Source organism: Manacus candei, unplaced genomic scaffold (genome assembly GCF_025592945.1).
Source record: "Manacus candei isolate 608988 ecotype Guabito, Panama unplaced genomic scaffold, ASM2559294v1 h1tg000043l, whole genome shotgun sequence".
In the NCBI taxonomy this organism is placed as follows: domain Eukaryota; kingdom Metazoa; phylum Chordata; class Aves; order Passeriformes; family Pipridae; genus Manacus; species Manacus candei.
In genome coordinates this window covers 17,595,904-17,616,281 of record NW_026138091.1, presented here as the reverse complement: position 1 = coordinate 17,616,281, position 20,378 = coordinate 17,595,904, and the positions used below count along the sequence as shown (strand labels likewise).

At 46.0% G+C, this 20,378-nt stretch overlaps 1 protein-coding gene and 1 long non-coding RNA gene across 12 annotated transcripts in view; both read left to right on the top strand.

Annotated features, from left to right (window-relative positions):
• The window catches only part of LOC127474598 (uncharacterized), a 702,069-nt gene that overhangs the window by 56,945 nt on the left and 624,746 nt on the right, over window positions 1-20,378 (top strand). The gene's annotated exons all lie outside the window — the stretch shown is intronic.
• Window positions 7,052-20,378, top strand: part of TSPAN12 (tetraspanin 12) — a 52,603-nt gene continuing 39,276 nt past the window's right edge. Inside the window, exons 1-4 of one of the 11 annotated variants that reach the window (XM_051795512.1) lie at window positions 7,053-7,173; window positions 7,539-7,675; window positions 7,982-8,090; window positions 10,068-10,110. In XM_051795512.1, the coding sequence (XP_051651472.1) occupies window positions 7,154-7,173; window positions 7,539-7,675; window positions 7,982-8,090; window positions 10,068-10,110 (309 nt within the window). In that variant the 5' untranslated portion in view covers window positions 7,053-7,153. Of the gene's footprint in view, window positions 7,676-7,981; window positions 8,091-10,059; window positions 10,111-20,378 lie in introns of all 11 variants that reach the window. The other 10 variants (XM_051795513.1, XM_051795511.1, XM_051795515.1 and 7 more) reach the window with 10 other exon arrangements.

Here is a 20,378-nt window from a genome sequence, read left to right as displayed (position 1 = left end):
TAATTAACACCAGATTTTACTTCATTGCATCTAGTAAGTTCTCTGCTAATTCTTAATCAGACTTGAGCTCTGAATCCTGTAAGGGTATGTGTAATTAGATGGGACAACAGGGTGTAACAGTAACTCTGTACTGAAGGACAACTGCGTGCAGAGCAGCATATTCACCTTAGCTAGCAAGAGAATCTTCTGTAAAAATCTATTTCGTATGCACCCTGACCTTCCCAAAGAATAACTGCTCTAAGAAATAATTTATCAAACACTGAAAAATAAGGAAATGTCTGAGTTAAAGATTTCTGTGAATCTTTATTCCCTTATTAAATTACGATGCCAGCTTCAGTTATACAATCATACACATTTTTCTCCTTGACCCCTGTTTCATTATGTTTAAAGAATGAGCTTTTGAGTATATTCTTTTAGCTTCATTCAGCATGTGGTCTGTTTACTTCCCACTATTCCATCTCAACTGTGAGGACAGCCATATATTTCATGCTGGCCTGTTCTGTGATTCTCATAGCACACATGTGTTTCACAAACATTCCTCTCTACAACATTTCCCTGAAAGAATGGAGTTTTATCATCTCCACCCTACAGCTGGGAAACTCAGGATGTACAAGTATCTGGGAATTCAAGCTGATCCATCTGACTAGTTCACAATGGGTTACATTTCATATTTTTAAAGGGTAGTTCCCCTTAGCTTCAGATAGAGTTGTGAATGTTTAAGCATTTCTGCAAATCAGTCTGTGAGATCTCAAGCCAGACAATGAAAAGAGAAAATAACCACTGGGAAAAATGTGATTAAAGAAACTTGCCACACAGGAACTTTGCAGAGGAGACTGACTACAGTTCACCAAAGCAGCTACTGTCTAGTGATGGGATCTCCTTTGTATTTCCCTATAGCACCAGAGCTTTACGATAAGAAGTGTCACACAACCTTGATAACTAAGTGTTGGCACATCACAGATAATAAAATATGCTCTTTGCTCACAGAAAATCCCCTTTTGTGCCTGAAAAGGAAGTGTGGACTGCAGTGAACAGGACTCTGAAGATCACTGACAAGGGACTGAAACTTAGCAGGCTTGAGAGGTGGGCCTGTGCAAACCACATGAAGTTCAACAAGACCAAGTGCAAGGTCCTACACCTGGGTCAAGGAGATCCCAAGCACAAATACAGGTTGGGCAGAGAATGAATCGAGAGCAGCCCTGAGGAGAAAGACTTGGGTGTGTTGGTGGACAAGAAGCTCAACATGACCTGGCAGTGTATGCATGCAGCCCAGAAAGCCAAGTGTATCATGGGCTCCTTCAAATGGAGTGTGGCTGAGGGTGGTGGTGATCCTGCCCCTCTACTTTGCTCTGGTGAGAACCCATACACAGTACTGCATACAGCTCTGGGGTCCTCAGCATAAGAAGGACACTTGTTTGCCTTGTCACTGCTGCTGCTGTCCTCCAGTCATGTAAGAAGGAAGATATTGCTCCCCAGTCTAAGTGTGACCCTGAGGAGCTTCCAGAGGGACACTGATGGCCAAGAGAGGAGAAAGAAAGGAAATAGGCAGAAACAGGTCTAGAGAGTAACTCCAGCTGGAAGGGGCCAGCTGTGAGGTCAGACCATGTTGCTCAAGGATTTATTCATCCTGGACTCTGCAGCAAAGCCTCTGAAAATGACAGAAAGATGGAAAATTGTCCTAGACCCCACCAAAAGAAAAAAATCTGCTGAAGCGTTGTTTCAATTCAGGCAGCCCAGGAAAGTTCCTGGCTTAGGAAGCAGGGAAGACCTTTTGCAAGAGTCCATTAAGCCAGAGTGTTTTCAAGACTATGATTTTAATCTCTTAATCTTGCTAGTCTTCTCTATTTTATTTATTTCAAGTGCTACCTTATTCCAGACTGTTTTTTCATGTTTAAGTGAAACCAAGAAGTTGGTGCCTTTTGATGTCTTTATTTCAAAAGAAAGAAGGGCACTTTTACCTCACAATAGCAATGCTGACTCTTGTTACAAACATGCATTTTAAAAGTGGATATTTATGTATCTCGTAATTTTGTTCTTAATCAAACCTCTCTCCTGCCCTTGACCTGTCATATTTGTTGGGCAGACAGTTGTAACCAGTGTTGAGGACCAGACAAGAACTAAGATTGAAAACAAGGCAAACCAGACCCAAGAGAAGTTGAGAAGGGTATAAAGCAAAGAGCAGAAAAATGAAAACATGGAGAGAAGGGCTCTAGGAGCCCTTTTTGCTCAAGTAGCAAAAGGAAGGAAAGTAAGTCTGAGTCTAGGTTAAGCAGAAGACAGATCCAGAGCAAAGTGTTATAGGTTATAAATCTGAGAGAGGAATTTTTCTTTCCCTGCTTCCCTGTAAGAGAAACAGAGTTTCGAATAGGGAAGGGGGAAGGGAGGTAATTAGCCTTACAAAAGAACTAGCCCGACAGACTGCATTCCACGCTGATGGTCCAGCAGAGGCTGGGGGAGCTGCCCGCCTGGACAGAGGACAGGGCAGACTGGGGAGTTTGCTCTTGGAAGGAAGGAGACGGGGGTCTGCGTGCAGGCATTTGGGGAGAAGGACTGAGGATCTGGTTTTTTGGCTTCTCATCCTAGTCAGATCGGACTGCTGGCTTCAGCTTGCCTGGGAGCTGGTTTTTTTTGTCTCCAGCCTGGACCAGCTGTGTTTTCATCGGAGAGTCTCTGTACTCGCTGGGAGAAAAGGAGGAGCTTTTTGGGGCACCATCAACTGAGAACCACAGTGAGTCCTGTTGGGGGTGAACTGCTTTCCTTACCCCTTCCTTCCATTGAGGGAAGGGTCCCCCATCTTCTTTTCGGCTCCTCCCGTGACCCGAGACCAACCCCCAGACCCCCCAGGCCCCTCTCCCCGAGTGGTGACTGCCAGCGATCCAACAGCGCTCCCTGCCGGCCACGACAGAGAACTGCAGGTCCTGCACCTCCAGTGATCCAACAGCGCCCCCTGCAGGCCACGATTAGGACTGCACCAAAGGACAGAGAAGTATTCATTTTAGTTTGGTTTTTTTTTTCCTAGGACCACTGTCTAGTTTTTTTGTGTTCTGTTACTGTTTTTGCCATCATACATATATCTTTTAATAAAGGGTTGTTATTTTTTCTGGTTTTTTTTTTTCCACACTTCCTTGATTAAAGCCCCTTAATTTTGAATTTACAATTGCCGAGAGAGAAGAGATTGGTCTATCTCATAACTCATCCTCTTTAGCAAACATTCCAGTCCCCTCAGACTGAGACACAAAGCTGAGAAAGAACTAAGCTAATCACATAGTACCAAAGTACAGAATACCATTACAATAAAAGTAACAGACTGAGAAAGCAAGACCAAGTGATGAGATGCCTACCTGAGACACTGACAAGCCACCAGCTAGCTTTAGAAATCCATCCCAAGTTCAGTGTTGGCACAGCTAGGCACACAAATTATTCATTACAGACAGAGGCCAGTTACAGAACTTGCCTGCCCAGGCCATACCTGGCAGGGGCTTGCAATTAAAAAGCTATGTATAAAAAAGAATTGCTTAAGTATCCTTGAAACTTTACAAATGCCATGCAAACTAAAAGGATCATAGAAAATTTCACATCTAACAGACCACGTGGCTGGAAAAAATATTAACTCATTAAGAATTGCTACAGTGCTACCAAACATATTTCTGTCTTACACTAAAATCTTGGAAATAAATCTGTCCGTGAACAATTTGCTAATCAGAGTAGACCAAGTGGAGTAGATACCACAGAAAATTAAAATGAATATGTGCCAAAGCACATCCACGTGTATGTTCCTCTGTTCAGTGCTCATCTGAGTAATTTTAAATGTTATGGCAGCATATAAAAGGACATTACTTTAACTCATCACTTTTTCAGTGATAAGGTTTCCTGCCAAATATTATCAGGCAATTATCACCTATAAATCTACATGCATGCCTAATGCTATTCCACTTGATCACATAGTTTAAATTAAAGACACTTAAAGCTACGTGCTGGATGGGTGTCTTTAATATCCACTCCTCTTTTAGTCAGGTTTCCTGATGAGGAAGGGCTTATGAGATCATACTGTAGTATTCATGCAAACTTAATGTCTGTCATCCATAGCCTTATAATAGCTTTTGAACCTGTTGGCCACTTTCAAGCACATTTGACAAAGAGAAGCTAACTTACAGATATTAACGTTCCATACATCAAATTAAAACAGGCAGATAAGCAGAGGAAAAAGAGATTATTGGAGTTAATTGTATCTCCATCCCCCTCCTCTGTCATTGATGAAAATATGGCATCATGAATACTTTATTTAAAATCTACAGAATTCATATTAGAAAGTTATTGTGGCTGTCCTGTCACAGAAGAAAAAGCTTCTCAAATTGTAGTTTATTAGGAATGAGAGAATCCAAGCAGAAAATACCAAACCACAAGGCTTCCCATGCTCGTAAGTCTCTGTGCAGTAAAGCAGCATTACTTGTTACAGCAAACACATATTTCAAAAACTTACCAAGAGCTTCGCCATTAGACTTCTGTTCATAAAAAATATTCCCTCGACTTGCCCTAAATACAGTCTGAAGAATTTAGTTTAAAGAAAAACAAAAGAGTATGTACTGAAGGAGCATAGCAGCTTCCCTGATTTTTTTATTATTTTGGGTCATTAACTAGTACTTTCAGTTTAGTTACTGTTTTGAATACATGGGAACTGCCTGTGTATTTCTTTCCCAGTGTTGACATCATGGAAATTTCACCAAGTTTGACAGCCTGGTAGAAAGCAGAATTCCAAAGGGACCTTCCTCTAGGCCCTATAGTATTTGGCAGACATTCATAAATAGGACCTGTTTACTTCAGGTTTTGAGCAAAATCTCTTATGGACAGCTAATGATTTAGTTAACAACAAAATGACAGAAAAATTGTTTCACAACTAGGGGACCTTCTTTATGTTTGTGATGGAGTTGTTGCAACAGAATGTTTCAAAACTAGTCTGAGAGCATCTTATGACCAAAGACCTCAAAGAATGAAAAATCAGAGACATAAAATCTTGAAGTGTCATTTTTAGCAGGATTTTTAATATGTAAGATGTCTCAGTAACTGGTTTTCTTTTTCCTTTCCTTGATTTTCTTATTGCACTTAAGGAATAGTTTTACTCTAAGACAAAAAATATCTGAAACAAGTAAGAAAACTTCTTATTTCCTATTTTTGGCATGTTCAAAGAAATGTGTAAGATAAATAAATATTTTTTAAGTGCATTTTTTATAAAACTTTGCTCAGGTGATTTGCTGTCTTCCAAGGAACAATCAAGAACACAAACACAACCTCAGTTATTTTTATGTTGGTTTAGAACAGATTGAATTGTCCTCAGCTAAGGCTGGAGCTCAGTTGTAAACTGACACTGTTTTTGTAAACTGGCATGGGTTCACTGAAAATACCATACCTGTTCAAGATCTGTCTCACTGACAGTGTTCATGTGAAGTCTTCAGTAATAAAAGGAATGAATGGTATGTAAACAGCACAGTGAATGTACAATGTCACCTTCTAACAGTTGTAGCTCAGTTTGCCTTATTTAGTTATGGAATTATCGATACTCACTGCAGATACTACACTTCCTGAAGAGGCCCTTGATTTAACAAAAGAGGATCAAAATAGCAGTTAAATCTTAACACATTATATTTCTGCAATATTTTTGAGTATTTTTAACTTTACTACCATTTTTACTTGTATAAATTTGGCATAAAATCCCCGTTGCATGGGATTTTATGTCCATCCATGTCCATTTTACTTTCTTTTTAAGGAGGAATAAATACACCTGAAGAATCTGTCTGCCGTAATTCACTACTAATGGTATGAAACAGTGATAGTAAAGCTGAATTGGGATTCCACCAGCAGCTTCAGTGATAAGCATTTGAATATCTGGACTTTGTGTGTGTTTTTTTCCAAGTCATTGTTTCTTGTTCTTCAAGAAACAGATTTTTCTTTGGCCTTCCAAGAGCTAGATTTTATCCATTACATCTTTTTTCCTCTTTCTCAGCTTTCACTAGAACTTGTTAATCTTTGTATAACATGAACTCATGACCATTTTCCTGTTCTAGTTAAAAAGCATTTTCCAGGATCTTTTCTTCTAATTTTTGTGATGGTGGCACTGCAACACGTTTATGTGTATTAAGGGAAAATTCTTTGCTAATCTGCATGTAATTCTATGCTTTAAACTGTAAGTCTTCCTTTTGAAAAAAAAAATATACACACACATACACACATTGTAACAATACAAACATCACTGAGAAATTAAATAAAGAGAGTAGATTTAGATTAGATATTAGGGAAAAAAATCTTTACTATGAGGGTGGTGAGGCACTGAAACAGGTTGCCCAGGGAAGTTGTGTATACCCCATGCCCGAAGTGTTCCAGGTCAGGCTGGATGGGGCTCTGAGCAGTGACAGGTGTCCCTGCCCATGGCAGGAGGGTTGGAATGAGATGAGCTGCAAGGTCCCTTCCAACCCAACCCATTCCATAATTCTATGAAAATCCCACCCTGATCACCAGATGCACACACACACTTTAATGGATTTCAGAGGAAGAATGATGACTTTTTTCAGCTCACTCGTGGCATCTGTAAGTACCATGCACATTACTGAACAAATCAACAGCCATTTTGCCTAAAAAAATAACTGCACATTTTGGCCATTTCTGTAATAATATATCTCCAATATGGTTGTGCTTCGATATTTGCTGTTTAACGGTGGGGAGCGGGTGCCGGGCTGTTAATTGACCAGATTCAGGTTCGATGTTGGCAGAGTTTAATTTCCGACGCAAAAGCGCTGAAAACTTGTGAGGTGCCCCTGAAACCAGCGTTTCGTGTGGCATTGGCCACCCTGGGCCAACGTGCCACGAGAAAGGGGCTTTCGTGTCGCTCGGCTCCGCTCAGCCCATTGCTGAAGATCCTCCCTGAAGGAGTAAAGGCCACGGGCCGTGCGGCACCGCCGCCGCCGGGGCTGCCCCGCCGCCCTCAGCAGCAGCCCGGCGGCGCTAGGGCCGCGCGCGGCGCATGCGCGGTGCTGCCGCGGGCTGTGGGAGCGCTGCGGGCGGGGCGGCGGGGCCGGGGCAGTCCCGGGTCCGGACTTTCTCCCGCGTCCGCTGCAGGGCATGGGCGCCGCGGCTCCGCGTTGTGCTGCCGCGCCCCGGCCCCATGAGCCCTCGCCGGAGCGAGTGAGTGCGGGGGGCGCCCGGGTGGTAAGTGGCCGCTGTACCCCAGCCGCCTTCGCTCCCCGGGGCAGTGCGTCCCTGCCGGGCTGGGAGGGAGCCGGCGCCCTCCGGGCCGTGCCTCCGCTGCACTCAGCCCCGCTCTGCCGCTGGGGTGGCCGGCGGGTTCTTCCCTGCCCGCAGCTTTGTTATTTTTACGCGAAAAGCTCGCCCGTCGCTGTCTCCGGGCGGGGCGGGAGGGGAGGGGAGGCTGCCAGGGTCCCCGAGGGGCGCGGCCGGTCCGGGCTCGGCGCGGCTCCGCCGCCTCCACCTGCGTGCCGGTCCCTCGGCAAGGCGGACTCGCCGGTCCCTCTCCGCCTCTTCCCCTGCAGGGTGCCGGCGGCCCGGCCTCGGGAGGGAGGATGTGGTGAGAGGATGGGGCTGTGTCCCGCGGGGGCTCGCCATGGCCAGGGAGGACTCGGTGAAGTGCCTGCGCTGCCTGCTCTACGCCCTCAACCTGCTCTTCTGGGTGAGTGCAGCGGAGCGGGCCGGGCCGGGCCGGGCAGGTGCCGTCCCGGGGGCGCAGGGCGGGCACGGCCGGCCCTGTCCGCGGGCTCCCCGCACTGGGCCGGGGCAGGAGGTGCCGCCTTCGTGCCCTTTTGGCCCCGTGCCAGGCAGCTCCCGTAAGGGAGTACTGATCACTGGGGAGGCAACAAAATGCCTTTGGAAACCAGCCGGAAGTAAAATTGGATTAGTGTTCGTTACATGCGTGAATTTGTACACCTGTAATATGTAAAGAGGGGAATATTCATGGGTGCTGTGGCTTCCTGACTAGGTGAGTTTCAGAGGAATCCTGTGACCCGAGACGGACTCCAAAAGCAGTCTACTGTGCCCAGGCCTTGCCCGGAGTCTTTTTTCTACATTCAGTGGCCAGATCCTAACTGGTAGGCAAGGCCCGTTTCTTTTGTTTTGAGGATTTCAGTCAAAGCTGTATTTATAGCAGCAAGGTTTCTTGCTCTCCAGCACAGGTGGATGTGATCAACACTTGTTCCTTAAACTTTCAGAACTCTGAAGAAAGAGCAAGTTGGATATTGCTGAGAGTCCTCACTCACTTGCACCAAATGCAGTCTCTTTCACCTGAATAGTTGAGATTTGTGCAGGATAAGGGTAAGATGGCAAAAGGCGTAACATCCTACACCTGTTCACAGTGTCTTACTCCTGAAGTGCTGTAGATTTGAATGATGCAGAGATAATACATGGGCTGGGACCAAGCCTAGTTTATATTAAGAGTTTTTTTCCACCTGCACTGAGCTCTGGGGTCCTCAACAGGAGATTGACCTGTTGAAGTGAGTCCCAAAGAGGGCCACCAATTTAATCAGAGAGATGGACCACCTCTCCTATGAGAAAAGGGTGAGATAATCGGGATTTTCAGCCTAGAAGGAGAAGGCTTTGGGGTGACCTAATTGCAGTCTTACAGTACCTGAAAGGAGCCTACAAGGAAGATGGAGAGAGATTATTTGCTAGAACATGTAGTGGCAGCACAAGGGGGAATGGCTTCAAATTGAAAGAGTAGGTTTATATTAGATATTAGGAAGAAATTCTTTACTGTGATGGTAGTGAGGCATGGGAACAGGTTGCCCAGAAAAGGTGCGAACTCTCCATCCCTGGAAGTGAAGGCCAGGCTGGATGGGGCTTTGAGCAACCTGTTTTAGTGAAAGGTGTCCCTGCCTATGTCAAGGGGCTTGGAATTGAGATGAAGTTCCATGATTACTGAAAATTAAGTGGAGATCGGAATATGAATGAGAGAAAAAGCTGTCAAACAGTATTTTGAACAGAATGATACTTTTTATATAATGCAAGGGATGTGAAAATCTGTTGAAACTATGTAGCTTTGTATATTGTGTTTAATAGAGATGAAAAATAAAGTATTTCTTTACTGTGTGTAGGAATAAACCCCTTTAATAGGAGATGAGGAAGGCTTTTTTATTAAAAGAAAAGGATGTGTAATTATTTCTAGCATCATCATAGTTTTCATTGGATTCTGTACAAAATCTACAACCCTATATTTTCTTTTAAGATGAAGGTTGCCTGACCTGAGTACAGCTTTGGATTTTTACACATATTCTGGGAGAGTTGAGTGAATGGACATTTACATGGTTGAAAACATCATGTCCTGCTGTTTGTCTCTTTCTTTCCTCTGGTTTCCATGATGCCTAATTTGAGCTATCCTGAACAGTTCCTATTTGCACTTTTAACTCACTGCTTTGTCCCCTTAAGCTTCCTCTGCTCTTTTCCCTTGGTCTCTGTGCTTGTTGCCTGCTGTGTCCCAATCAGATGTATTATTCAGGAACAGCTGTTTATAGCTGAAATAGACATTTAGGTGGTACCTAAATTACACCTGAGGTTATACCTTCATGCTGTGTCAGTTATCTGTCCTGTGTTGATGGGAGACTTGTTCCTGGAGCTGAGTGCTTCATTTTTCAGTCCTCCTGCCCTTATCTTTGGAGGGGGCTAGTGTGTTGGGTAGCAGTTCCTCTCTAGGAAGATCAAGGTCTCACCTGGAAGATTTAAATGTGTCTGCCCACTTTACTTGAATTTTAAGTTTCTTTCCATGTCAGATTGCTCTTTCCTACTTTTCATTGTTTTTTTACGTGTGTTTTTGTTGTGGACCTCAGGCATGGAACTACACATCATCTTTGAGCTTGTCAGGGGAACAGCACTAATTACTTCTGCAATGTGGTGCTGTTGTTAACTTTGTTCCTTCTGAAGTCATATCTAAATTTGATTTAAAGCATTCATTGCTAGAAATTATTTCCCATTCTTTAGATTTTGTTGCCCTTTTAATAATGACATCTCAGATCACCTTTACCTAGAAAATGTGATATTTTTGTCTTTTTTTTCTTTTTACCCTAGTCGTATAGGATAAAGGATCTTTTGAGTCTGTTGTGGTGTGACAAGTCACAGGTAGGAAAATGGCAACTTGATTTTTTCTCTGAAATATAAAAAATGTCTGTAATTAGTCTTTCTAGCTGAGGCCTGGACACTGGAAAGTGTACCCAGGCAGTTAAGTGAAATCTGTATAGTGGCGAAGTGACTTGCACCACAGATGTTGCAAAGAATTAAATCCGTTTTCCATAATGTATGTAAAATTAAAGGTGTTGGAACTCAAATGAAAAATTGACCAGTTCATTTGGAGTCCTCTGCATTTTGCAAAGCAGATGAATGCACTGGTTTGTTTAAAATCAAATAAACAAGTAAGAAAAACCCCCCTGAGTCTGCCAGAACTGTGTGTTAAGAAATAGGATGTGTGGTGGTTGAGTAGTTAAATGTATTGCAGTTACATCAGATTTCTTTGGAGGAATGAGCATATATTACCTCTTTCTGCTCCCTACCTGGTTCTGTTTGGATGTGTATTTAACGGCTGAATATAAATCTGCTATCAACTGCTTGTTGTAGTGAAAGCTCCCATATCTTTTCCTCTGTCAGAGCTTGAACCTTCTTCTGTTCGGTTTAGTGGAAGTTTTACTGCTGCCTTTTCTGAGTGTCATAGCATGACCCACAGGGCAGAGTTTTCTTGTGAAAAGTAGGTGCTTATCCACTGGTGTGGGCATGGGGGCAGTGATCTCCACTGGCCACCACTCTTCCTTCCATTCGGAAAGTTTTACTAGTTGCTTATGTTAGTGCTTACTTGGATAAATACTGGCTTAGGTTATGGGCTGGATGTCAGGAAGTTCAGATTAGATCAGCCCCTTGAAAATGTGCAGCCATGTTTCTCCTGAGCATGGTGGGTTCTGTCCCAGTGGGTCAAGACAAGAGTGATGCTATAACTCCAAGATTTTTACAGACCTCCTCTTTTGAGACATATACGTGTGTGCTGGTTTAAAAGTTAACCAGCAGGGGGAATGAACCCAACTCAAAGGAGAGATTATAAGTCAGAATAACAATTTATTAAAATAATACAGTAAGTACAATAATACAAGCAAACAATTGGTCTCAACCCACAAAAACCCAAATGTGTAACCCAGTACCCTGGGGCCTGAACAAAGTGGTGTTCCTTGGGCCCTGTTTGAGTCCAAAGTAAAGGGAGAGGGGAAGAACCTGCTGGTGGGAGAGCTGCTGCAGTCTGGCCAGAACTGGTGATCGCAGTCCAGTGGTGGTCTAAGTCTGGTTGAGAGCGATGAGATGCAGCCGTCCTCTGGATCCCACGAGTGGGTTGAAAAATGTTCCAAAACTCCAAGATTATATATCCTCCAGTTCAGGCAGGAATGCTTGGTACTCTCCTCAGGGCGGGGAGTTCACAAAGGGTGTGAGGACAGAAACATCCTCCTATCTCACAGGCCTCTTAACACCTAGTTTATAGCCTGAGGAGTCAGGCTCTATGGGCAGAAGGTGCGAATAGTCTATTGACAACAATAGTCTAGTTTCTGGGAAATGACATGGAAGGCTATAGAATACAGTTTTGGGTTACACCCACCATGCTCTATGGGCAGAGGGTGCGAATAGTCTATTGACAACAATAGTCTAGTTTCTGGGAAATGACATGGAAGGCTATAGAATACAGTTTTGGGTTACACCCACCATGATGAACTGATCTCAGCTGTCCTAACTAGGACATTATCCACCCCTTATTCTATGCCATCCATGTCATGCCCAAATTAACCCCCTTTAAAAACTATATCCCTTTAAAACTATATACATCTATCTATCTATCTATCTATCTATATATATACAATGAAACATTACAGACCATTCTCACTCAAAATTAGGTCCCCTTGTGGTACACAACGTGTCTCCCCATCTTTTTGCATTACCCACCACGTGGAACCAGGTCCCTGAGCAAAAACAATCCCTCGGATGGGTTTGCCTTTGCTTGAGGTGGGACTAATCCAAACAGTCTTCCCTAACATTCCTCTCATATGTACCACGGGGACTTTATCTCCATCTACAGTATGCAAAAGTTCTGATTGGGCAGGGCCAGCTCGATTGATGGAACCTCTGGTGTTGACCAACCAGGTGGCCTTTGCTAAATGCAGCTCCCAGTGTTTGAGAGTCTCCCCACACAGTGCCTTCAGAGTGGTTTTCAGCAGTCCGTTGCACCGCTCAACTTTTCCAGCAGCTGGTGCATGGTAGGGGATATGATACACCCACTCAATGCCGTGCTCTTTGGCCCAGGTGTCTACGAGGCCATTCTTGAAATGGGTCCCATTATCAGACTCAATTCTCTCCGGGGTGCCGTGTCGCCACAGGACTTGTTTTTCAAGGCCCAGGATGGTATTCCGGGCAGTGGCATGAGGCACGGGGTATGTCTCCAACCATCCAGTGCTTCCTTCTACCATGGTCAGTACGTAGTGCTTACCCTGGCGGGTTTTGGGGAGCGTGATGTAGTCAACTTGCCAGGCTTCCCCATACCTGTACTTTGACCACCGTCCACCATACCATAGAGGCTTCACCCGCTTGGCCTGCTTGATGGCAGCACATGTCTCACAGTCATGGATGACCTGTGAGACAATGTCCTTGGTTAAGTCCACCCCTCGGTCACGAGCCCATCTGTATGTTGCATCTCTCCCCTGGTGACCGGAGGCGTCATGGGCCCATCGAGCCAGAAATAATTCTCCTTTGTGCTGCCAATCCAGATCTACCTGAGAGACTTTAATCCTGGCAGCTCGGTCCGCCTGCTCGTTGTTATGATGCTCCTCATTAGCCCGTTTCTTGCCTACATGAGCGTCTACGTGACGGACCTTCACACTCAGCTTCTCTACCCGGCCAGCGATGTCCTGCCACATCTCCGCCGCCCAGATGGGTTTCCCTTGGCGCTGCCAGTTGGCCTTTTTCCATCGCTCCAGCCATCCCCACAGAGCATTGGCCACCATCCATGAGTCAGTGTAGAGATAGAGTCTTGGCCACTTCTCTCGTTCAGCTATATCCAAAGCCAACTGAACAGCTTTAAGCTCTGCAAACTGACTTGACCCACCTTGTCCTTCGGTCGCTTCTGCAACTCGCCGTGTGGGACTCCATACAGCTGCCTTCCATTTTCGGTTTGTCCCTACAATGCGGCAGGAGCCATCCGTGAAGAGCACATATCGCCTTTCATCTGCTGGTAGCTTGTCATATGGTGGGGCCTCCTCAGCACGTGTCACCTTCTCCTCCTCTTCTTCAGAGGATAGTCCGAAACTCTCACCTTCGGGCCAATTGGTGATAATTTCCAGAATCCCAGGGCGATTAGGATTCCCTATCCGGGTTCGCTGCGTGATCAGAGCCATCCACTTACTCCATGTGGCATCGGTGGCATGATGTGTGGAAGGAACTCTTCCCTTGAACATCCAGCCCAGCACTGGTAGTCGGGGTGCCAGGAGGAGCTGCGCTTCGGTGCCGATTACTTCTGAGGCAGCTCGAACTCCTTCGTAGGCAGCCAGGATCTCTTTCTCAGTTGGTGTATAGCTGGCTTCAGATCCTTTGTATCCCCGACTCCAGAATCCCAGCGGTCGTCCTCGGGTCTCCCCAGGCACTTTCTGCCAGAGGCTCCAAGAAGGGCCATTCTCCCCGGCTGCGGTGTAGAGCACGTTCTTCACGTCCTGTCCTGTCCTTACTGGCCCAAGGGCTACTGCATGGGCAATCTCCTGTTTAATTTGTTCAAAGGCTTGTTGTTGTTCGGGGCCCCACTGGAAATCATTTTTCTTCCGTGTCACAAGGTAGAGAGGGCTTACAATCTGACTATACTCGGGGATATGCATCCTCCAAAAGCCCACAGCGCCTAGGAAAGCCTGTGTTTCCTTCTTGCTGGTTGGTGGGGACATGGCTGCTATTTTGTTAATCACCTCCATTGGAATTAGACGGCGTCCATCTTGCCACTTCACTCCTAGGAACTGAATTTCCTGAGCAGGTCCCTTGACCTTACTCCGTTTAATGGCAAAACCGGCTCTTAGGAGAATCTGGATTATCTTCTCTCCTTTCTCGAAGACTTCGCCCGCTGTGTTCCCCCATACAATGATGTCATCAATGTACTGTAGGTGCTCTGGAGCCTCACCCTTTTCCAGTGCAGTCTGGATCAGTCTGTGGCAAATGCTGGGACTGTGTTTCCACCCCTGAGGCAGTCGATTCCAGGTGTACTGCACACCTCTCCAAGTGAAAGCAAATTGTGGCCTGCACTCCGCTGCCAAAGGAATGGAGAAAAAGGCATTGGCTATGTCAATGGTGGCATACCACTTGGCTGCCTTGGACTCCAGCTCGTACTGGAGCTCCAGCATGTCCGGCACAGCAGCACTCAGGGGTGGTGTGACTTCATTGAGTCCACGGTAATCCACCGTCAGCCTCCACTCTCCGCTGGACTTACGCACTGGCCATATAGGGCTATTAAAGGGTGAGCGAGTCTTGCTGACCACCCCCTGGGTCTCCAGTTCACGGATCATCTTATGTATAGGGGTCACAGAGTCTCGGTCGGTGCGGTATTGCCGACGGTGCACTGTTGCTGTGGCTATCGGTACCAATTGTTCTTCAACCTTCAGCAGTCCCACAGCAGAGGGGTCCTCTGAGAGACCAGGCAAGGTGTTCAACTGTCTAATTTCCTCCGTCTCCACAGCAGCTATGCCAAAAGCCCAACGAAGTCCTTTTGGGTCTTTGAAATACCCACTCCTCAGGTAATCTATGCCAAGGATACACGGGGCCTCTGGACCAGTCACAATGGGGTGTCTGTGCCATTCCTTCCCAGTCAGGCTCACTTCAGCTTCCAGTACAGTCAGCTGTTGGGATCCCCCTGTCACCCCAGAAATGGAGATGGATTCTGCCCCTACGTATCTTGATGGCATTAATGTACATTGTGCGCCAGTGTCCACTAAAGCCTTATATCTTTGTGGCTCTGATGTGCCAGGCCACCGAATCCACACAGTCCAATAGACTCGATTGTCCCTCTCCTCTACCTGGCTAGAGGCAGGGCACCCCTAGTCCTGGTCATGGTACTCATTGTGCTCTTCTTGTGGGTATGACCTGGAGGTCCCTTCAAGAGGATCAGACGTATCATCATTCCTGTACCGTCTGGAGTCTTGCCCACGAGAGACTGGAGCAACGTTTACCCTTGAAGAGTTCTTTATGGTATTTGTTCCTCTTTTCAGTTCACGTACCCGGGCTGCTAAGGAAGAGGTGGGTTTCCCATCCCACTTCCTCATATCTTCTCCATGCTCACGGAGGTAAAACCATAGATCGCTACATGGAGTGTACCTTCTCTCCTTAGCTGGGGGACGCTGGCTCCTGATAGCAGAGACTCTTGTTTGTCCTGGTGAGATATGGAAAATCCCTTCCTTAATTTCTTCTCTTAGCTTCTGGTGTCCCTCTTCAATTTTCTCTTCTAGGCTTCGGACGTGTTCAGCCAGTTTGGTTTCCACAGATGAGACGTGGGCTCGTAATGGGGCGGTGACAGTGTCTTCATAAATCCTGAGTTTGCTAACCAATGCTCCCACCTTGTCCTCTCCCTCCCTCCATTGCAGCGTTGCTAAGTAGCGGGAATACATTTCTGGCCCGAGTCGTGCAAACTTTAACCACATTTGGGAGGTGCACTGTACGCCATCTGGACTCTTAGGGAATCTTTCATCCTCTGAAAAGATTATCTCCAGTACAGCTAACTCCCTTAAGCACCGGATACCTTGTTCCATCGTGTTCCACTGTCCTTGCTGTACGTGGAGGTCCTCCTTGCAAAGGTATCTCTCCCTCACACTGGACAACAGTCGCCGCCAGAGGCTGAGAGTTTCCTGCCTCCTTCCAATCCCCTGATCAATGACTACATCTCGAGACAGGGATCCCAGCTGTCTGGCTTCACTCCCATCTAGGATCGTATCGTTAGCTGCGGCATCCCAGATTCGGAGCAGCCAGGTCAGAATGGACTCGTTCGCCTGTCGTGTGAACTCTCTCCGGAGCTCACGTAGCTCACCCAGGGATAGGGACCGAGTGATTATTTCTGGCTCTGTCTCCTCCGGTGGATGTGAAGGTCCCGCCTCTTCGTCATCATTTGCTATGCGAACTGATTTAGTCTTTGATTTCCTTTTCTGGACAGGGGCGACTGCTATTGGTTTTGCTTGTTCTTCTGGCTCCTCGATGGTTTGTGTGGACACGGTGCCGGTTGGTTTATTTCTTTCTCCCTCTGACTCAGCTGTGGTTTGGGTGGACGTGGTGTCTGCGGATTTGGTCCTTCTCTCCTCGCCCTGACAGTGCTGTATCATGTCAAGCAGTGCCCGGTAGGCAGTGGCCAGGGCCCAGCAGGTTGCTGTGAGCTGGCCATCTCTGGAGCTGCCAGAGCATTTTTCCTTCACCAGTCTTATCATGCTAACAGGATCCTGCAGTTGTTCAGGGGTGAATTTCCAGATCATTGGAGGAGAAAACTTTTCCAAATACTGGCTGATGTCCTCCCACTTCCCGTGCCACTCAGCATTATCTGCTCCCAGGGCAGGTGTCCAACCAACCTCCCTAAAAGGCACTTTTCTGACCCTAAACATGGTGTACACAGTACAGAGCAGACAGAGCAACACTAACAATAACATTATGCTGTCCTTAACATCAAAAGGGAACTCAATATTTTCAAAAACTGTTTTAGCAGGTCTGAAGGGGAAGAAGGAGGTGGGAGGCTGGAAACCATCCACCCCTGTTCCCCCAAAAAGCTGGGTACGATTTTTAATGAGGCCCCAGAGGTAGCAACCCAAACCAGGACAGGCAAACAGGACTGAATACACATTTACAATGAAACTCATTGCTTCTGATGTTAGAATGACATAAACATAATATACTAATAAAGCAATTTGGATCCCTCTCCCTGGTCTTAAAGAGAGCATCAAAACAGGCAAATAATACGCCATCTGTGGAAATATGAACAGGCTCAAATACAACATCCATGTGAGTGCATCAAACAACATGGTGATCAGGGAGTTTCTATATTCAAATAGACAAATGCTTCAAATGAAATTGTGATTCTGACTTCTCTCTCTCTGCCCGACGTTTGGGCGCCAAAATGTGCTGGTTTAAAAGTTAACCAGCAGGGGGAATGAACCCAACTCAAAGGAGAGATTATAAGTCAGAATAACAATTTATTAAAATAATACAGTAAGTACAATAATACAAGCAAACAATTGGTCTCAACCCACAAAAACCCAAATGTGTAACCCAGTACCCTGGGGCCTGAACAAAGTGGTGTTCCTTGGGCCCTGTTTGAGTCCAAAGTAAAGGGAGAGGGGAAGAACCTGCTGGTGGGAGAGCTGCTGCAGTCTGGCCAGAACTGGTGATCGCAGTCCAGTGGTGGTCTAAGTCTGGTTGAGAGCGATGAGATGCAGCCGTCCTCTGGATCCCACGAGTGGGTTGAAAAATGTTCCAAAACTCCAAGATTATATATCCTCCAGTTCAGGCAGGAATGCTTGGTACTCTCCTCAGGGCGGGGAGTTCACAAAGGGTGTGAGGACAGAAACATCCTCCTATCTCACAGGCCTCTTAACACCTAGTTTATAGCCTGAGGAGTCAGGCTCTATGGGCAGAAGGTGCGAATAGTCTATTGACAACAATAGTCTAGTTTCTGGGAAATGACATGGAAGGCTATAGAATACAGTTTTGGGTTACACCCACCATGCTCTATGGGCAGAGGGTGCGAATAGTCTATTGACAACAATAGTCTAGTTTCTGGGAAATGACATGGAAGGCTATAGAATACAGTTTTGGGTTACACCCACCATGATGAACTGATCTCAGCTGTCCTAACTAGGACAACGTGTAATTCTCTTCAAGCGTGATCTTGGAGGTTTTATGGTTTCTCTTGCTTCTTCCTTCCTTCCCAAAGGCCATTGCCTCCAATCTCCTGTTTAATATCTTTACTGATGATCTGCATGAGGGGATTGAGCGTACCATTAGCAAATTTGCAGATGACACCAAGTTGGGGGGAGTGTCAATCAGCTGGAAGGCAGGAGGGCTCTGCAGAGAGACCTGGACAAGCTGGAGAGGTGGTTTCATTCCAATGGGATGAGGTTCAACAAGGCCAAGTGCCGGGTCCTGCACTTTGGCTACAACAATCCCATGCAGCGCTGCAGGCTGGGGACAGAGTGGCTGGAGAGCAGCCAGGCAGAAAGGGACCTGGGAGTTTGGATTGACAGGAAGCTGAACATGAGCCAGCAGTGTGCCCAGGTGGCCAAGAAGGCCAGTGGCATCCTGGCCTGGATCAGGAACAGTGTCACCAGCAGGACTAAGGAAGTGATTCTTCCCCTGTACTCAGCACTGGTGAGGCCATACCTGGAGTACTGTGTCCAGTTCTGGGCCCCTCAGTTCAGGAATGACATTGAGGTGCTGGAGCAGGCTGAGAGAAGAGCAATGAGGCTGGTGAAGGCATTGGAGCACAAGTCCTATGAGGAGAGGCTGAGGGAGCTGAGGTTGTTTAGCATGGAGAAGAGAAGGCTCAGGGGAGACCTCATTGCTCTCTACAACTCCCTGAAAGGAGGTTGTAGCCAGGTGGGTGTTGATCTCTTCTCCCAGGCAGCTATCAGTAGGACAAGAGGGCATGGTCTTAAGCTGTGCCAGGGGCAGTTTAGGTTGGACATTAGGAAGAAATTCTTTACAGAGAGAGTAATCAGAAATTGGAATGGGCTGTCCAGGGAGGTGGTGGATTCACTGTCCCTGGAGGTATTTAAGAAGAGACTGGATGTGGCACTTAGTGCCATGATGTACTAACCACGACAGTGTTGGATCAAGGGTTGGACTCGATGACCTCAGAGGTCTTTTCCCACCTGCTTGATTCTATGATTCTATGAAATGACTTCAAACCTGTTGATAACATGCCCAGTGGCTGTGTCAGTTCAGTGTTCATCTGAAAACAGTGAAGATGTGCAAACCATGTTCTTTGACTTTTTAAAATCATGGTTTGATTATGGGTCTTGGCTGGAATAAGGTGACATTCTCTCCTTGTTTTGCTGTGATGGTGTTTAGCAGTATGTGTAACCACACGTTTTGAGAAAAGGACTGCTTTCTTCTCCAAGCTGGGCTTGAAGCTTTTGAAGTCCTGAATAAAACTGTGCAAGAGCCAGTAGTCACTGTCTAGTAAGGTCTAACTGTCAGGCTCTTAAAAGAGAACATCTGAAGTAAGCTTCAAAGCGTGTCCTGTGTGCAGCTGTCCCAGTGTGTGTGTGATGGGACTGCAACATTTGTCATTGCCAGCCTGGTGAGGACAGATTAGTACATGTGAAGCTCCTTAAGATAACATAAGAGAACTGGCTAATCTGATCATGAATACTGCTGAAAAACTGAAGATGCAAATGATTGCTGCAACACGCTATTGTCTTCATAATTTGGTTGCTTTCGGAGCCTACTGAAGCAGAGGTATGACAGAACTTTATCAGTCAGTCTGCTGCCATCCTTGTAGCTTCTCCAGAGCATTGCTTGAAAGTGTACAGCTGTGTGCTGTTTGGAAAGAAACTTCTTTTACTCTGCTCAGCTGATGAGCTGTGATGTACCCGTGTGTGCGAGAGGGAGGCAGGCAGGAAGTGTTGTTTATAATGCTTTCTGTCATTTTTGACCTAAAGTCTGCTTAGCTGTAAATAATTCATAAGCAATCAACTGAAAGCCCAAGGCTCTGTTGTAGTGGTTCATCCTGTTTTATAATGGACTAATGGATGTACTGCCCTTACTGCTCCAGAAGAGCTCTGGTTTTGTGGATGCAAGTAGATTGGTACTTTGGGAGCTGCAACTTGCAGCAGATCTTGAAAGTTTTTTTCTCCTGAGGTGGAAATAAATCTGTTGTCAGTGCTCTAATTGTTGTTAAGTGACTGACCCTGATAATAGGCCTGAAGATACCCTTCTGGAAGCTGTTTTCAAGGTCGGTTGAATCATACATCTAACTGCAAGATGTCTCTTTTAGAGCTGGGGAAGTTCCAGTTTCAGGACTTCCTCGGTTTTCTAATTTCATAAGGGTTTTTTTGACAGTGCCCTGGTGAAGCAATATCCTTCAGACTAAATCCTGTGGTTAACATTGGTTTTGTTCTTCTGCAATCCTCACGTGTAGATGGGCATGACTTGTTAGTGTAATTTATGAGACTGAGAGATCCAACTTTATCCTGTTTCATCTTACACTCTGTAAGACTGCTATTTGCAGTATATTACATTCTGGACAGCCTAGTAAAAAGAGGAGATCTCCAAAAATGCATGATTTGGTGTTTCATGGTCAAGACTTAGCGCTTTGCTAAGCAGATTATCTTAGTGATGCTTGAGAGAAGACCTGTTCC